The sequence below is a fragment of the Nerophis ophidion genome, linkage group LG03 (assembly GCF_033978795.1).
Source record: "Nerophis ophidion isolate RoL-2023_Sa linkage group LG03, RoL_Noph_v1.0, whole genome shotgun sequence".
In the NCBI taxonomy this organism is placed as follows: Eukaryota; Metazoa; Chordata; class Actinopteri; order Syngnathiformes; family Syngnathidae; genus Nerophis; species Nerophis ophidion.
In genome coordinates this window covers 61,473,051-61,488,782 of record NC_084613.1, presented here as the reverse complement: position 1 = coordinate 61,488,782, position 15,732 = coordinate 61,473,051, and the positions used below count along the sequence as shown (strand labels likewise).

Here is a 15,732-nt window from a genome sequence, read left to right as displayed (position 1 = left end):
GCTGCATTCATTTCTCCTCTATCCTAAATAGTCTCCCAGTTCCCTTCGCTGAAAAATATCCCCACAGCATGATGCTGCCACCACCATGCTTCATTGTAGAGATGGTATTGGCCTGGTGACCTCCAAACATGATGCCTGGCATTCACACCAAAGAGTTCAATCTTTGTCTTTTCAAACCAGAGAATTTTGTTTCCCATGATCTAAGAGTCTTTCAGGTGCATTTTGGCAAACTCCAGGTGGGTTACCATGTGCTTTCTTCTGAGGAATGGCTTCCGTCTGTAGCTGCACAAGATAGTTAACTCTCAGCTCACGCCACTGCTAAAATATTTGGTCTGCGTTAGTGCTTCTATTAACAATATCGCTAAAACTTAATATTCAGGTTAAGAGATGTAAATTAAGTATTGTTGGTGGTTTTTGGGCTTCGTGGGCACAATAGGTTGATTGGCGACACTAAATTGGCCCTAGTGTGTGAATGTGAGTGTGAATGTTGTCTGTCTATCTGTGGTGGCCCTGCGACGAGATGGCGACTTGTCCAGTGTGTACACCGCCTTCCGCCCAATTGTAGCTGAGTTAGGCACCAGCGCCCCCCGCGACCCCAAAGGGAATAAGCGGTAGGAAATGGATGGATGAATGGGCACAATAGTGTACTCCCATTAGCTGAATTGTTTGCCCCCTTTACTTGGCGTATGTTACGACTTAGAATGCACAAAAAAAGAAAGAATATATACTTTACAATAGGGTTTGTGAATGATAGGCAACATCCATCCATCCATTTTCTACCGCTTATTCCCTTTTGGGGTCGCGGGGGGCGCTGGCGCCTATCTCAGCTACAATCGGGCGGAAGGCGGGGTACACGCTGGACAAGTCGCCACCTCATCGCAGGGCCAACACAGATAGACAGACAACATTCACATTCACATTCACACACTAGGGCCAATTTAGTGTTGCCAATCAACAAAAAAAAATGCAGTTCCCCTTTAATGTCATGCCAGGTATATTTATTGCTTCGTGATATATCCTCTAATTGATATAATTACTCCATAGATTTTGATTGCTACTATCACGCACTTGCTACCTACTACTGAGTCCTCCCCTCAGGAACTGGATAAGAGGGTATAATACACATGCACATAATTTACGCTGTAGTACTCATTTAACGTTAAGAGTAAAATCTTAGACTTGTGTGTTGCAGCTGGTTGTGTCCCTCCTGTTGTGTCTGTTGGATTGGGTCATGGCTCTTCCGCCGAAGACTCTGCTTCAACCTGTTGAAATGCAAAGCTCTGCAGACAAGGAGCAGTCGCCAAAATCCCTGCTCAGCTGCATTTATAAGGTGTGTTTTTGGCTACTACTGCTAATGTGAAATAATGCAGAAGAGAGCGTAGAACTTTTAGAGTAATATAATTTTAAATATTACAAATTTTCCCCAGGTTTTGCATGGCTGTGTGTATGGCGCCCAGTCTTTCAGCAGCCCCAAGTATTACCCAATGCAGCTGTCAGATCTGGCAAGTCCAGACTATGACCCTTTTCTGCCTTTGGAGAGTCTTAGAGAACCAGAACCGCTCCACAGTCCCGATTCTGAGCGCTCCAGCAAACTCCAACCTGTCACTGAAGGTAGTTTATCCAATGGTACATTAAATAAATTATATTATATTTTATACATATTTAATATATGTATGCACTATTATATAATGTATATGTATAATGTATACACCTCACTTAAAAAATTATGGCTTCACTATTGTAGATAGGCAGCATTAATATATTGGATTCAATGAGTGTAAAGGTGACTATGTGAGTTATTTAATGTGTAGACGGCTCTCATTAGATTAAAAATGGTCCTAGTCAAATTATTTGGAGGTGTCATTCAACTAGTTGTAAGTCGATGTATCATCCCAAAAGTTATGAAATTATTTTATGAAGGTTGAAATTGATTGATTGATTGATACTTTTATTAGTAGATTGCACAGTACAGTACATATTCCGTACAATTGACCACTAAATCGTAACACCCGAATAAGTTTTTCAACTTGTTTAAGTCGGGGTCCACGTTAATCAATTCATGGTAAAGTTACTAATGTTGCTTTAAGTATGCTTAGAAAATATGTCCTATATCTTTCTATATTGAGGATTGGAAGTGTCAAAATGTGTGACCAAGGCTGCAACCAAAACATTTCAAATTTCATATGAGCGTCTGTGTGAAATTGTGTATTGTCTCCTGCTGTGGTTCACCAGAACAAAGCAAACAGTCAGATGACTGAAGCACCCTATCAGACTTTGCCTCTTCTCTACATTGTTTTAGCAGATAATATTGAAGTTATTTTTATTCTGTTCTCACCATGTTATTGTTTGCTAATTGCTTATGTACACTATTGCCAAAAGTATTTGGCCACCTGCCTTGACTCACATATGAACTTGAAGTGCCATCCCATTCCTAACCCGTTGGGTTCAATATGATGTGGGTCCACGTTTTGCAGCTGTTACAGCTTCAACTCTTCTGGGGAGGCTGTCCCCAAGGTCAGCCCCACACCATAATTCTTCCTCCACCAAATTTCACACTGTGTACAATGCAGTCCGAAATGTATTGTTGGCAACCTCCAAACCCAGACTCATCGATCAGATTGCCAGATTGAAAAGCGTGATTCATCACTCCAGAGAAGGTGTCTCTGCTCTAGAGTCCAGTGGTGATGTGCTTTAAACCACTGCATCTCACGCTTTGCATTGGACTTGGTGATGTGTGGCTTAGATGCAAGTGATTAGGACACCTAATTCTCATCATTTGGATGGGTGGCCAAATACTTTTGGCAATATAGTGTGTCTCTTTTTTTGTCCATACAAGTTGTCCCCAGGTTTAGGCAGTATCTGGTCCATAAAAATCTATACTCTTTACACAGGCGCGCCAACAAAGCTCTGTGTGAAATTGAGCCTGTCGCACATAATGGGTGTTTATCATGATGTAGATTAGACAAGATCCTCTTGCAACACAGTGTGTGATGGAATTGGCTTCTCCCCAGCACGTGGCAGACTATGTATTGGTCAATTTTTTTTGCACCTCTTCCTTGTTGAAAGTTAAAGCCACTTAGGAATTTAAGATACACACACTTTCTGGTTTTACCCTCACTTGTCGTATGTTTTTTTTCCTTATATCTATAGTCCATAGTCGTATCCAGCAGGGTCTGGTGTCTATCGCAGCCAGGACTGTAATTACCCACCTTGTCAACCATCTCGGGCATTACCCGATGTCTGGAGGACCCGCTACCCTCTCCAGTCAGGTACTGTTATTTGTTTGAGAAGAGTTTTTTCGGTGACACTGTTCCACACATTTATATTTAAGAACTTCATGATTTGTGAGGACAAAGGACTAAAAACATGAGATAATTTCGCACCTTTATTATGACAGAGCAAAAAAGTCTTGCTTGTCAAAGTTGTCCCATCAGGTGGAGGTTCGACAGCTATTGTATCCATAACAGCTGACTGTTATTAGCGCTGGCAGGAGTGTCGCATTGTCCGTTTCGATGTGTTTTTTTTATTTTATTAATGTTGTGTGAAAATAGCAGCATCTTTACATTCAAACATACAGTTTGTTGAGCTATGTAAATGACAGCGCACAACCGTGACGTCATCACAAGTCTCTGTATGTGCCGTGTACATGCATAAGCTAAGCGGAGAGTTTTGGAACTCTAAACTTTGACCAGCGTTTGCAAAAGTCAGCGTTTTTAAAAGACAAGAGTATGCGTTTGAGTGTGGACAAGAGGCCTAAACGCAGAGATAAGTATGCTTTTATTAAAGGCCTACTGAAATGAGATTTTCTTATTCAAACGGGGATAGCAGGTCCATTCTATGTGTCATACTTGATCATTTTAGCGATATTGCCATATTTTTGCTGAAAGGATTTAGTAGAGAACATTGACGATAAAGTTTCCAACTTTTGGTCGCTAATCAATCAATCAATGTTTACTTATATAGAAGCCTTGCCTGTACTGGAAGTAGCAGACGATATGCGCGTGACGTCACGGGTTGTGGAGCTCCTCACATCTGAACATTGTTTACAATCATGGCCACCAGCAGCGAGAGCGATTCCGACCGAGAGAGCGACGATTTCCCCATTAATTTGAGCGAGGATGAAAGACTTGTGGATGAGGAAAGTGAGAGTGAAGGACTAGAAGAAAAAAAATACTACACAGTGGGAGCGATTCAGATGTTATTAGACAAATTTACAAGGATAATTCTGGAAAATCCCTTATCAGCTTATTGTGTTACTAGTGTTTTAGTGAGATTATATGGTCTTTCGCAAGGGACCCTCTTCGAAACACGATCTTTCAAAATTATCGCTGCATAATACACTGTACTTTGGGTGTGTGTGTGGTCCAATCCAACCGTTTTCGCTTGACCTCTCTGTTCCATAGTAAAGCTTCACCGTCATCTTTTGGGAATGTAACCAATGAAACACCGGCTGTGTTTGTGTTGCTAAAGGCGGCCGCAATACACCGCTTCCCACATACAGCTTTCTTCTTGGACGTCTCCATTATTCATTGAACAAATTGCAAAAGATTCAGCAACAGAGATGTCCAGAATACTGTGGAATTATGCGAGGAAAAGAGACGACTTATAGCTGGGAACGGTGCTGGAACAAAATGTCCTCTACAATGCATGACGTCACGCGCAGGCATCATCATACCGCGACGTTTTAGCATGATACTTCGGCGCGAAATTTAAAATTTCAATTTAGTAAACTAAACCGGCCGTATTTGCATGTGTTGCAATGTTAAGATTTCATCATTGATATATAAACTGTCAGACTGCGTGGTCAGTAGTAGTGGGTTTCAGTAGGCCTTTAAGTATCCATGTTCGTGTGAACATGGCGTAAGTGTGAAAGACAGAATTGAGAAGAAGCAGCAACATTAATTTGATTCACAAGTGTTGTGAATTAAGAGCTCTGTCACAGAAGCTTTTAAGTTAAGGTACTACTGTATTTAAATTTTGCCCTAGAGAGTCTGCAGTTTATTGTAGAGAGCATTTAAGTGTTGTGGATTTCAATCAATCAATAATGTTCGAGACACTAAATCACTAATGTCTCAAAGGGCTGCACAAACCACAACACAAACCACAACGACATCCTCGGTAGAGCCCACATAAGGGCAAGGAAAAGTCACACCCAGTGGGACGTCGGTGACAGTGACAATGATGACTATGAGAAACCTTGGAGAGGACCGCATATGTGGGCAACCCCCACCCCCCTCTAGGAGACCGAAAGCCATGGATGTCGAGCGGGTCTAACATGATTTGAAAGTATCTGCCTTTACTACACATTGGGTGCTGGTTTGTGCAGTTCACCATTATTCTCACGTTTAGGAACAGAAAGCCATTTTGCTTTTAACAGAGTGAAGATTTGAACGACAAAAATCCAGAAAAGGTTTGACTTTTTAGGGCTATAGTCGTAAAGTTTTGATCAGCTGATAAACGGCCTGTTTCAGATGAAATGTGGTTTTCTATTAATGTATTTTTTTACTCTTTTTTTGTGCATTTAGATTATGTTTTTACAATCGGTTTACAATCTACCAATTTGACATATCATTACTTATATGTCAAAAGAAGAAATTTTTTCCATGATTTCATGTTGAATTAACTAACCCCTTACTTGGCATCTTTCACAGTACCTTTGTCCTTAAAATGTTGTACAGTATATAGAGCAACACTTAGTGTGTGCTAAGTGATAATATTTTCACTAGTATGATGGGTTAATCACTTGTTTGAGCTTTTGGAAATAACTTTGTGGTTTTTAGCCTTTGTGACATAGTGTTTATATTTTGTAGGTGTGTGAAAACCAAGACAACCCATACTGTGAGAGTGTAGATCTTGGACCTGAACTATTCCACTCTCCAAACCTCCAGTTCCTATCTTTGAACGGATCAACCCTGCTCTCGGTGCTTCAGGTGACTCTTTGGTTAACTCCAGTAAATAATGCAGAATGCACCCACACTGAAACACTCTGTATGAAGGTAAACTTGCTGTTGTGGTGTTGTCTACGTTGTGTCTTCAGTTTTCTATTTGTATTTTCCAGATCCGGTCAGAGTCTGGCGTGCCAGGAGGTGGAATGACAGCCGGTTTGTCTTCTGTTCCCACTTGTGTTCGCGTTATCATCCGGGATGTAGCCGGAAAGCATTCCTGGGACTCTGCTGTTCTCTATGGGCCCCCGCCATGCATACCGAGCAGCCCAGGACACTCCCTTTTGACAAACACGCAATCTTCTCATGGTATAAATCTCCATTTGGACACCCCAACCAAAAATATGGCATTGGAAAAACAAGACGAGAGTCAGGAAGACCAGCATGAAGAGCCAGAGGGGGGAGGATGTGAGAAAGAGGGCGAAGGACTTGATTTGGAGGAAGAGGTGGAAGATGGGAGCAAAGCTGCCAGAGATGAAAATGTGCAGCTCCAAGTAACTGGGGAAGAAGAGAAGAAGCAAAGGGAGGATACCAAGGAACATAGCATGGTTGGGGAGGGGGATACGGAGGGCTTTGAGCAGCTTCTAGCTCCACCACTGGCAAAACGGATGTGTCGGGAGGTGGTGCCAGCATGGGATTCACTGGGGGAAGGAGATGATGCCCTTGATGAAATGCTGCAGTACCTTGGTTATTCGAGTCCTGAGTGTCTACAGAGGGCAGGTACACACACACACACCCACACATGCACATATTTAAATATCATATCTTAACAAGCAGTGTCCCGATACAACTTACAACATGATAACGATTTTGGAGCCTTACGTATTGGTCGATACCGAAATTGCTCCAATACGATATCAGCACAAATCATGCATACTTTTATTTTTTGTTGCACGGATCTAGTGAAATTACTAGGTATGATTACTAGGTATAAATGGTATTAAAAACTCCAACCTAGTTATTATTAACCTTCTGGAACGGATTTATACTGTCTTTAAGTTTCAGTGGTGTGGTAATTACAGGCCACAATAATTAATTGAAGGGGAACTACACTTTTTGGGGAATGTTGCCTATCGTTTACAATCATTATGACGACGAATGTAATTTTTTGTAATGTATTCTAAATATTACCATGTTTTTTGGACCGTAGGGCGCACCGTCAATGTCTATTTTCACAAAAAAGGCGCACCCAATTATAAGGTGCATTAAAAGTGTCGTATTACTATTTTTTTGTAAAATTAAAACACTTCATTGTGGTCTACATCAGTGGTCCCCAACCACTGATTGGTACCGGGCCGCACAAGAAATAAATGTATTTTTAATTTTTTTTATTTTTTTATTATTAAATATAAGTAGATAAATGATAAAAGCGCTTAAAGCGCTTTTGACACTACTTCCACATTCAGCCATTCACTCACACATTCACACACTGATGGAGGGAGCTGCCATTCAAGGCGCTAACCAGCACCCATCAGGAGCAAGTGTGAAGTGTCTTCCTTAAGGACACAACGGACGTGACGAGGTTGGTACTAGGTGGGGATTGAACCAGGGACCCTCGGGTTGCGCACGGCCACTCTTCCACTGCACCACGCCGTCCCCATCAACATAAAAAACACAATATATACATTGTATATCAATATAGATCAATACAGTCTGCAGGGACACAGTCCGTAAGTACACATGATTGTATATCTTTATGAACTCCGCCCTCCCCAGTTTTCAAGTGCAGACCACTGGTCTACATAACATGTAATGGTGGTTCTTTGGTCAAAATGTTATGTTTTACAGACCATTTACAAGTCGCTTTCTGACAGTCACATAAGTATGCGCCGTTTTGTGGGCGGTTTTATTTGTGGCTCTACTTCGACAGCATCTTCTTCCCGTCATCTTTGTTGCACCGGTGTAGCGTACTGCAAGGACAGTAGTCGAAGAAGTGTCCAAAGATGGAGCTAACTGTTTTAATGACATTCAGACTTTACTTTAATCAACAACGGAGCAGCATCTTCTCATTTGTGGCTCACTAATGCAACAACAACGCCGGAAATGTGTACCGTGAAAAAACGTCCGACCGGAAGTCTCTAATATCCAAAGTTCCGGGAGTGAATTATTTAAACCCACTACACCGGTAGTTTTTAGCTCTTCCATTGCAAGTCTACTGACATATATAAGTTAGAACTTTATGTTGCTTCATATTAGAAATGGCAACAGCGGAGGATAAATGCTCCACAACAAGAAGTTAGAGAAAAAAAAAGACGCTTATCGACTATGGTGTAGGCACGGAATAGAATGGCGGATTTGCAATAATTTACAGGACTTATGCAGGTCCCAAATACACATCATCAGGTACCAGAAAGTAAAAAAAAATTGGTTTTGCATAATAATGCGAAACAAAACGGCAGATAATCTGTGCTTATAGGTGCCATTTCGCGGTCCTTATACACACCACATTAATACCCGTATGTTGAAGAAGCACAGTACTTCTGACTACGGTAGCCGTAATGCTCCGACAATTCATCACAAGGCCGGCTTCATAGCTTTACCAAAGTCAAACTAAAACATTTTGTTGGATATTTGAGCGCCGTGTGTAATGTACTATAGTCTCAATAGAATGTTGGTGTTTTTTACTGGCGGGATTGAATGATCTTAATGTTGTACCAAATGCACGCTTTGGGTAGCCACCCAGTATTGGCTGAGATGGTGCGTTGCCAATTAAGTCACTGGGTAGCTGAGCAGGCTGCTTTGGGGGAGCGCTTGTTGGCGGAACGGAGGGAGCTGGTGCAGGAGAAATAGTGCTTGCTGGTGCTAAAGGTGCAGTATTGCGAGCTACTGTCCCTGATGTACTAACAGTAGCATCATTGCTACTACTACATGCAGGAGCAGGACTATACTTTTTAAATGTTCTGAAAAATGGATGCATTACAGAGCATTAACTTTCTCTTTGTGAGCTGCTGGAAGCCGGAGCAGAAAATAAGTAAGCTTGAACAACAACAGAAAAAACCCGCTGTGATTACAAAAACAACAACAGTACAGGACTACAGGCTATGGCGGGGCTTTAAGTAGGGGTCTGTCAGACACAGGTCACTTGTCTTCAGTTTGTCACATGCAGTGGACGTGGGCACTCCTCTGGGCACAAAATTCATTCACTCCAATGTATGTGTGTTGCCCACTTGCTTGTAAATTGATGAAAACAGCTGTGTTTTTGTTTTTAGGTGTCTTGGTCATATCAAGTGAAACTTATAGTTTGTTTATTACAAAACATTAAAGGTTGACTGTGTAGAATTACAAGAAAAACAACAGAAAAAGAATTCCAGCAGTCGATTGCCAGACCGTTGCTAAGTAAAACGGGCCGTTGCTAGGGACTCCGCTCTGAACAGGTGACAGCAGAGGAGCACTGCTAAGCAGGATACATACCTTATGTTTAATTTTTACCGTCATTAACAGCATCATAAATGACTTGTAGCTTGTTACAGGGACAGTGGAGGCTTTCTGCCTTCCAAAGCACTGCTGCTCAGAGCCTCCGCTGTCACTGCTCTCGTCAAGTTGTAAAAAAAAAAAAAAAAAAGAACTCCGTAGCACCGAAAGTCCGCGATGATAAGCGTGTTTATGACAGATAAGACAACACAAATACACCCATCCTAACAAGTATATGATAAATGTAAACAACTTTTCCTTTTCTTTTACTTTCATACTGCAACAGTGATTGGATGTTTACTGAGGGCTGAGGGGTGTGTGCGGGTGTGTGTCTGCTGCGCAGCCTGTGGAATGTTGAATACACGCACAGCGGAGGGAAAGTTGAGAGGGAAGCCGACACTACTATATCGTGTGTGTCCCTTTTTCGGCGGATTTTTCCGCTAGTACAGATAATTTTGTCAACTTATAATGTAGTAATTTTGTGAGTTTGTTAAAATTTGCTCTCTCAAATTTTGATTTGAGGGGGCAAGACATTTATTTAAGGGGGCTCTGCCCCCTCTTGCCCATGCGTAGAGCCGGCCATGGTTCCTAGTAGCCTACCATGTTTACCTATTATAAATGACTTCACTGAAATACAAGTAAAGACCAACCTGTGCTAATTGGAGGATATTTAGATATTAACTGGCTGTCCAGTTTTGCAGGAGTAAAACACGCTAACGGACCAATATCAATATTTGATTGGAAGTCGGGACACACCTATTCTCAACACCTCCAGTGATTTCTAAAACTCTGTTTTTTTGTTGTAGGTTTTATTTGTGACGCTTACTGATTTTGGAGTGACACACTAAGTCACTCAGACTATAATACACAATACAATAAAGATCGCAAACACGTTCAGATAACACATACGAACACACAATGAAATTTACCACTAATATGCTATCATTATTCCCACAGGAATGCCACTTAATATCCCAGTCCCTCCACCAGCTTGTGTTTCGGAGAAGCAGGAGAATGATGTGATTAATGCCATCTTGAAGCAAAGTGCCGCCGAGCGAGAGTTTGTCCTCCATGTACGTTATTCTCCTACAACCATGAAACTATTGACCATACATGAGTTACCATTCAGGTGCATATCAGTAAATTACAATATCTTTGAATGGTTAATTGCAGTAGTTTAAATCAAAAAGTGAAACTTTTATTTTACAGATTTACCACACACACAGTGCTATATTCTCATGTTTAAATGGCCTCTTGTTGCTAGGAAGAATTAATGGGGCTCAGACATGACAATGAAAAACCTTGCCCTGTCTACTATGCTCTTTGGCCTGATGGCACCGTTCACGTGTAAAAAGAGCTTGCACTAACACAAAACCAGACAGAAAAAACATTCCAAAACAAGACTTTTTAAGTGTTGTGAGAAAATGTTATATTTATATTTTAATCCCACAATTGTTCTTTATTCAGTTTAGTACATATATTAAAATAATTACTGCTTAGGGATAATTGAACTTGTGTTTTCTTTTGTTGTACAAGTTAGTGTTGTACATTCAGGTTTTTCCAAAATCTTTTTAAATAACTTTTTTTTGCAAAAAGTTGGTTTTAATTAACTTGCAGCTCTGAAAGGTAAACACGTCACACCAATGAAGAACTTCACTTGCTTGAATTTTGTAGCTGAGATAGGCGCCAGCGCCCCCCGCGACTCCGAAAGGGAATAAGCGGTAGAAAATGGATGGATGGATGGATGGATGGATATTGAAAAGTGTGTCCAGCATACGCAAAGGAATTCCTTGCCACAATTCTCGTTTTTGGCTCCTCCATCTCAGACCTGTTTAACTGTACAGTATTATAACTTCTGCAATTAAATAAACGTCAAGACTTTTTCACTAACCTTGAGCTTTTTCAGAGAGGTGAGGAGTTTAACATGAGAGCAGTGGAGCAGAGTGAACCAGAGACTCGTACACCTCAGTCAGCCTTCTACTACTGCAGGCTACTGATCAATATCCTGGGGCTCAACTCCTGGGAGAAGAGGTGAGGTGGTGGCATACAGAATGTGGAATTGACCTGATGCTTGATTATAGTTTTGCAATAAAACACTTGCATACTTCACGGTATAAGCATACTTTTAGGTAGGGATGTGCCGATTGATCGGCCACCGATTGTATCAAACGATTTTTTGTAAAAAAGTATGTAATGGCCATTGCCAATTAATGACTAAATGTCGATCACAAACGGTCATCCCCTCTGACGAACAATGTATTTACTTTTAGTTCCCCGGCTGGAAAATACCTAACAGCTAATTTTGTGTCCCCACACAAATTGTAAGTTGTGTTAAGTAAGCTGTGTAAGTTAATAATAATCACCACAAATAAACTGCCAGTATCAATATGGCATGAAGGGGAACTGCACTTTTTTTTGGAATTTTACCTATCGTTCACAATCGTTATGAAAGATATGATGACGGATGGATTTTTTTTGGGTACTGCACTATTCCGCCCCTAAAATCCGGTAAATAACCATTTAAAAAGCAGCGACATTATTAAATTTACATTTCGTGACTTGAATATTGACCAAATATCAGTGATATTATTATTATAAACGCTAATGCAGATGAACTATTTAGAGCGGCATTGTGATCACTTTGAGTGTGCCTATGTTTGCATCATCGACTGATCAGCTGCTTCCTCTCTTCTTTGCTCCCCATAAATTTATTCTAGATCATAAATCATGCACCTCACCTGCACAGAAGAAGTGTGAGTAGGTATTCCATATAGGACCTGGAACTGGTGAGAACGACCCAAAAAGTGCTTGTTCCCGCTGCTCTCCTACCCCGTTTTTTTGTGGGGATTATGAGATATTCTTCACCTAAATGGGAATATATGAACATTCTCGTAGTCGGCGTCCTAATAACAGGCCTTATACTGTAAATGATTTTTTATTAGAAAAAGAAGAAGAAGAAAAATGTGATGCTTTTTTTAAATTAATGCACCGCGTATGCTTAAAATTATCAAAAATACGTAAATATTGAAATTTATCATAAATGTGTCCGTTACTGCATTACATATATATTTACATAATATAGATATAAATCCCTAATGGAGGTGTTTGGCTGTTTTTTTAGGGGCTCTATAGGCAGAATTGAACGGCTCCCATAGGCTCCATTGTAAGTGGACTTTTGATCGCATTTATTTAATACTTACAAAGCATTAAAAAAAATCCATTCGTCATGTCTTTCATAATTGTTGTGAACGATGGGCAAATTTCCCAAAAAAGTGCAGTTCCCTTTTAACATGTTGTACACAGAGAGCAAGCCATGAGCAGGCTTGCTAAGGTAACAGCTAAGATAGCTCGAAAAAACACAAAAATCTAAGTGCTTTGTAAAGTTCAATAAGTGCAGTTGGAACTGCATCCCAGCAGAAATTAACAGTAAATTAACAAATTAATTAATACAAATCTACAGAGAGGATAATATATAACCACAAATGGCAGTCAGTACACAACATGTGAAAGGAGGGTGGATCAATCCATAAATTGGTAGTATCACTATGATATACAATAGTGATTAGTTGGACATTTTATTCCCTCAAAATATATATTTTTTTGTCGTTTTCATTAATGTTTACAAAATCAGGAAATAAATTCCTGGACACCGGAGGATTTTGAAGGTGCAGACCAAATGATTTGAATGAGTAGTAAATAGTGTTTTGTGTTACTTATTGTTTACTATTGACTTTGTTTTGCTCAAACTGCTCTGTAATATAAGATAGTAAGGAAGTCTAAATAGCGTGCTGATATTGTTAAACTGTCAATAGCAGTCACCATAAATAAATGGAAAAATTCACATAAAATACATGTTGTTGGTATCGACCAATCTCACTCATGGATGATCAGTATTGGAAACGAAAGCACAAAACCCCGATTGGAACATTCCTAATTTTATGCAGCATTTCTAAGTATCATACAAGTGTAGGTTATCCATTCGTCCCTTTGATTTTAGTTTGCTTGCACTCAATATTCAAGTATTTCCACTTATGTTTTCAATGTAATTTTGTACAATATAGTATAGATGTTTACTGTGTTACTGCAAGGAGCCACAGCCTACACATGGGCACACATGAACATAACCCCATCCCTTCCTCACACATACACACACACACACACGCACACACACAAACACACTTAAACAGACCTCTGCTCAGCCAGATTTATTGTAAATGTCACACACCAACATGACTCCTACAGTACAAGACCACAGGCCAGTTATTTTGAACAATTAACATTGTGTGGACTGTCTCACACAAACTCTCAGTTCAACCAAGTCCATAAACAAACATATAATATTTTTTCTATTACTATGCATGTTGCTTAGTGGGATTTCTGGCATTCCTTGTGACGCTGAAGATTTGAAGCTTTGAAATACGCTAATGACGCCTGACATATAAATTAGAATGGCTTGCCATTATGTTCAACAAAAAAATATAAACTCTCCCACTCTGTTAAAAATGTCCTGTGTTTTTTTCATATTTTTGTTTTGCTATCCTTTTTTACCCTGCCATTTTGAGAGCAAACTTGTCACAAATTGTTTACTACTGTGATCTCACGCACATGCACGTTGGACGTCACTCAAACCGGCTTCGGCTTCTTCTTCTTATGTTAGACTGACCATACGTCCTCTTTTCCCCGGACATGTCCTCTTTTGCAGGGCTGTCCGTGCGGGGTTTCTTAAATGCCTCAAATGTCCAGCATTTTGAGTTAGGGTTGCGTGTATTTTCAATGTACGTCCAGGGTCATGAACGGGTTAAAAACAAAACAAATTGTGGAGGCGAGCGCACGCAGCAGCATTCGGGCAAATACTGCGGCATGGTCCTGCTGGACCTTCAGAAGGCCTTTGACACCGTAAACCACGCTATACTGTTGGATAAGCTCAGAGAAATGGAATTTGATAAAACCTCATTGAGCTGGATGCAATGTTGCTTGGAGGGGAGGAAACAGGTGGTAGAGGTGATCGGCACCATGTCGTCGTGTCTCCCCCCTCCCCATTCAGTAAGCTGTGGAGTCCCCCAAGGCAGTATATTAGGGTCTTTACTGTTCCTAGTATACGTAAAAACGACATGTCATTAGCATGCGACTGTGAATTGTTCCTGTTTGCGGATGACTCGAACCTGCTGGTATCCGGCAAGGACAAATCACAGGTGGAAAAAATCCTCAGTGCCGAACTCTGTAGAATTTGCCCCTGGCTCGCTGACAATAAGCGATCCATACACTTAGGTAAAACGGAATCCTTCCTATTTGGGTCTCAAATCAACCATAAGAAAGTCAGTGACTTTACTGTTAAAGTAGGTGACATTGTTATCACCAGGAATGATGAGGTCACCTACCTAGGTTCCATTCTAGAGGCTAATCTTTCCTGTGATAAAATGGCAACCAAGGTAATCAGAAAGGTCAACCAAAGATAAAGATTTCTCTGCAGAATCTCCTCTCTAGTCAACAAAAGCACCATGAGGATTCTAGCGGGAATTCTCATTCAACCCTTTTTTGATTACGCATGCACCTCCTGGTACCCCAGCAACTCCAAAACCCTCAAATTTAGACTCCAAACATCCCAGAACAAGCTAGTCAGGTTACTTCCAGACGTCCACCCCAGATCACACCTCACTCCTACCCACTTCTCCAAAGTGGGGTAGCTCAGGGTGGAGGACAGAGTAAATCAACTTTCACTGAGCCTAGTCTATAAAATTTGCGACACCTCCCTGATACCGAAGTACATGTCAAACTACTTCCATAACGTAAATGAGCGACATAACCACAACACAAGGGGGAGCTCAACAAACCACTTCAAACCCAGATTCCGATCTAACAAAGGTCTTAACTCATTCTCCTTCTATGCCACATCAATATGGCATGCACTCCCAACAGGTGTAAAAGAAAGTGCATCTCTATCCTCCTTCAAAACTGCACTAAATGAACACCTCCAGGCAGCTACAAGCCTCGCCTTATCCCCTTCCCCCACCACATCCCACCTTCCCGGATTGTAAATAGCCATCCATCCATCCATCTTCTTCCGCTTATCCGAGGTCGGGTCACGGGGGCAGGAGCCTAAGCAGGGAAGTCCAGACTTCCCTCTCCCCAGCCACTTCGTCCAGCTCTTCCCGGGGGATCCCGAGGCGTTCCCAGGCCAGCCGGGAGACATAGTCTTCCCAACGTGTCCTGGGTCTTCCCCGTGGCCTCCTACCGGTTGGACGTGCCCTAAACACCTTCCTAGGGAGGCGCTCGGGTGGCATCCTGACCAGATGCCCGAGCCACCTCATCTGGCTCCTCTCGATGTGGAGGAGCAGCGGCTTTACTTGGAGCTCCTCTCGGATTGCAGAGCTTCTCACCC

General features: G+C 41.3%; 1 protein-coding gene across 10 annotated transcripts in view; it reads left to right on the top strand.

The window, feature by feature from the left end:
• Positions 1-15,732, top strand: part of ralgapa1 (Ral GTPase activating protein catalytic subunit alpha 1) — a 155,100-nt gene that overhangs the window by 76,003 nt on the left and 63,365 nt on the right. For all 10 annotated transcript variants that reach the window (XM_061895787.1, XM_061895788.1, XM_061895795.1 and 7 more), the window contains 8 exons: positions 1,045-1,113; positions 1,193-1,330; positions 1,428-1,611; positions 3,151-3,269; positions 5,811-5,930; positions 6,059-6,662; positions 10,311-10,426; positions 11,260-11,384. In XM_061895787.1, the coding sequence (XP_061751771.1) occupies positions 1,045-1,113; positions 1,193-1,330; positions 1,428-1,611; positions 3,151-3,269; positions 5,811-5,930; positions 6,059-6,662; positions 10,311-10,426; positions 11,260-11,384 (1,475 nt within the window). The remainder of the gene's footprint in view (positions 1-1,044; positions 1,114-1,192; positions 1,331-1,427; positions 1,612-3,150; positions 3,270-5,810; positions 5,931-6,058; positions 6,663-10,310; positions 10,427-11,259; positions 11,385-15,732) is intronic.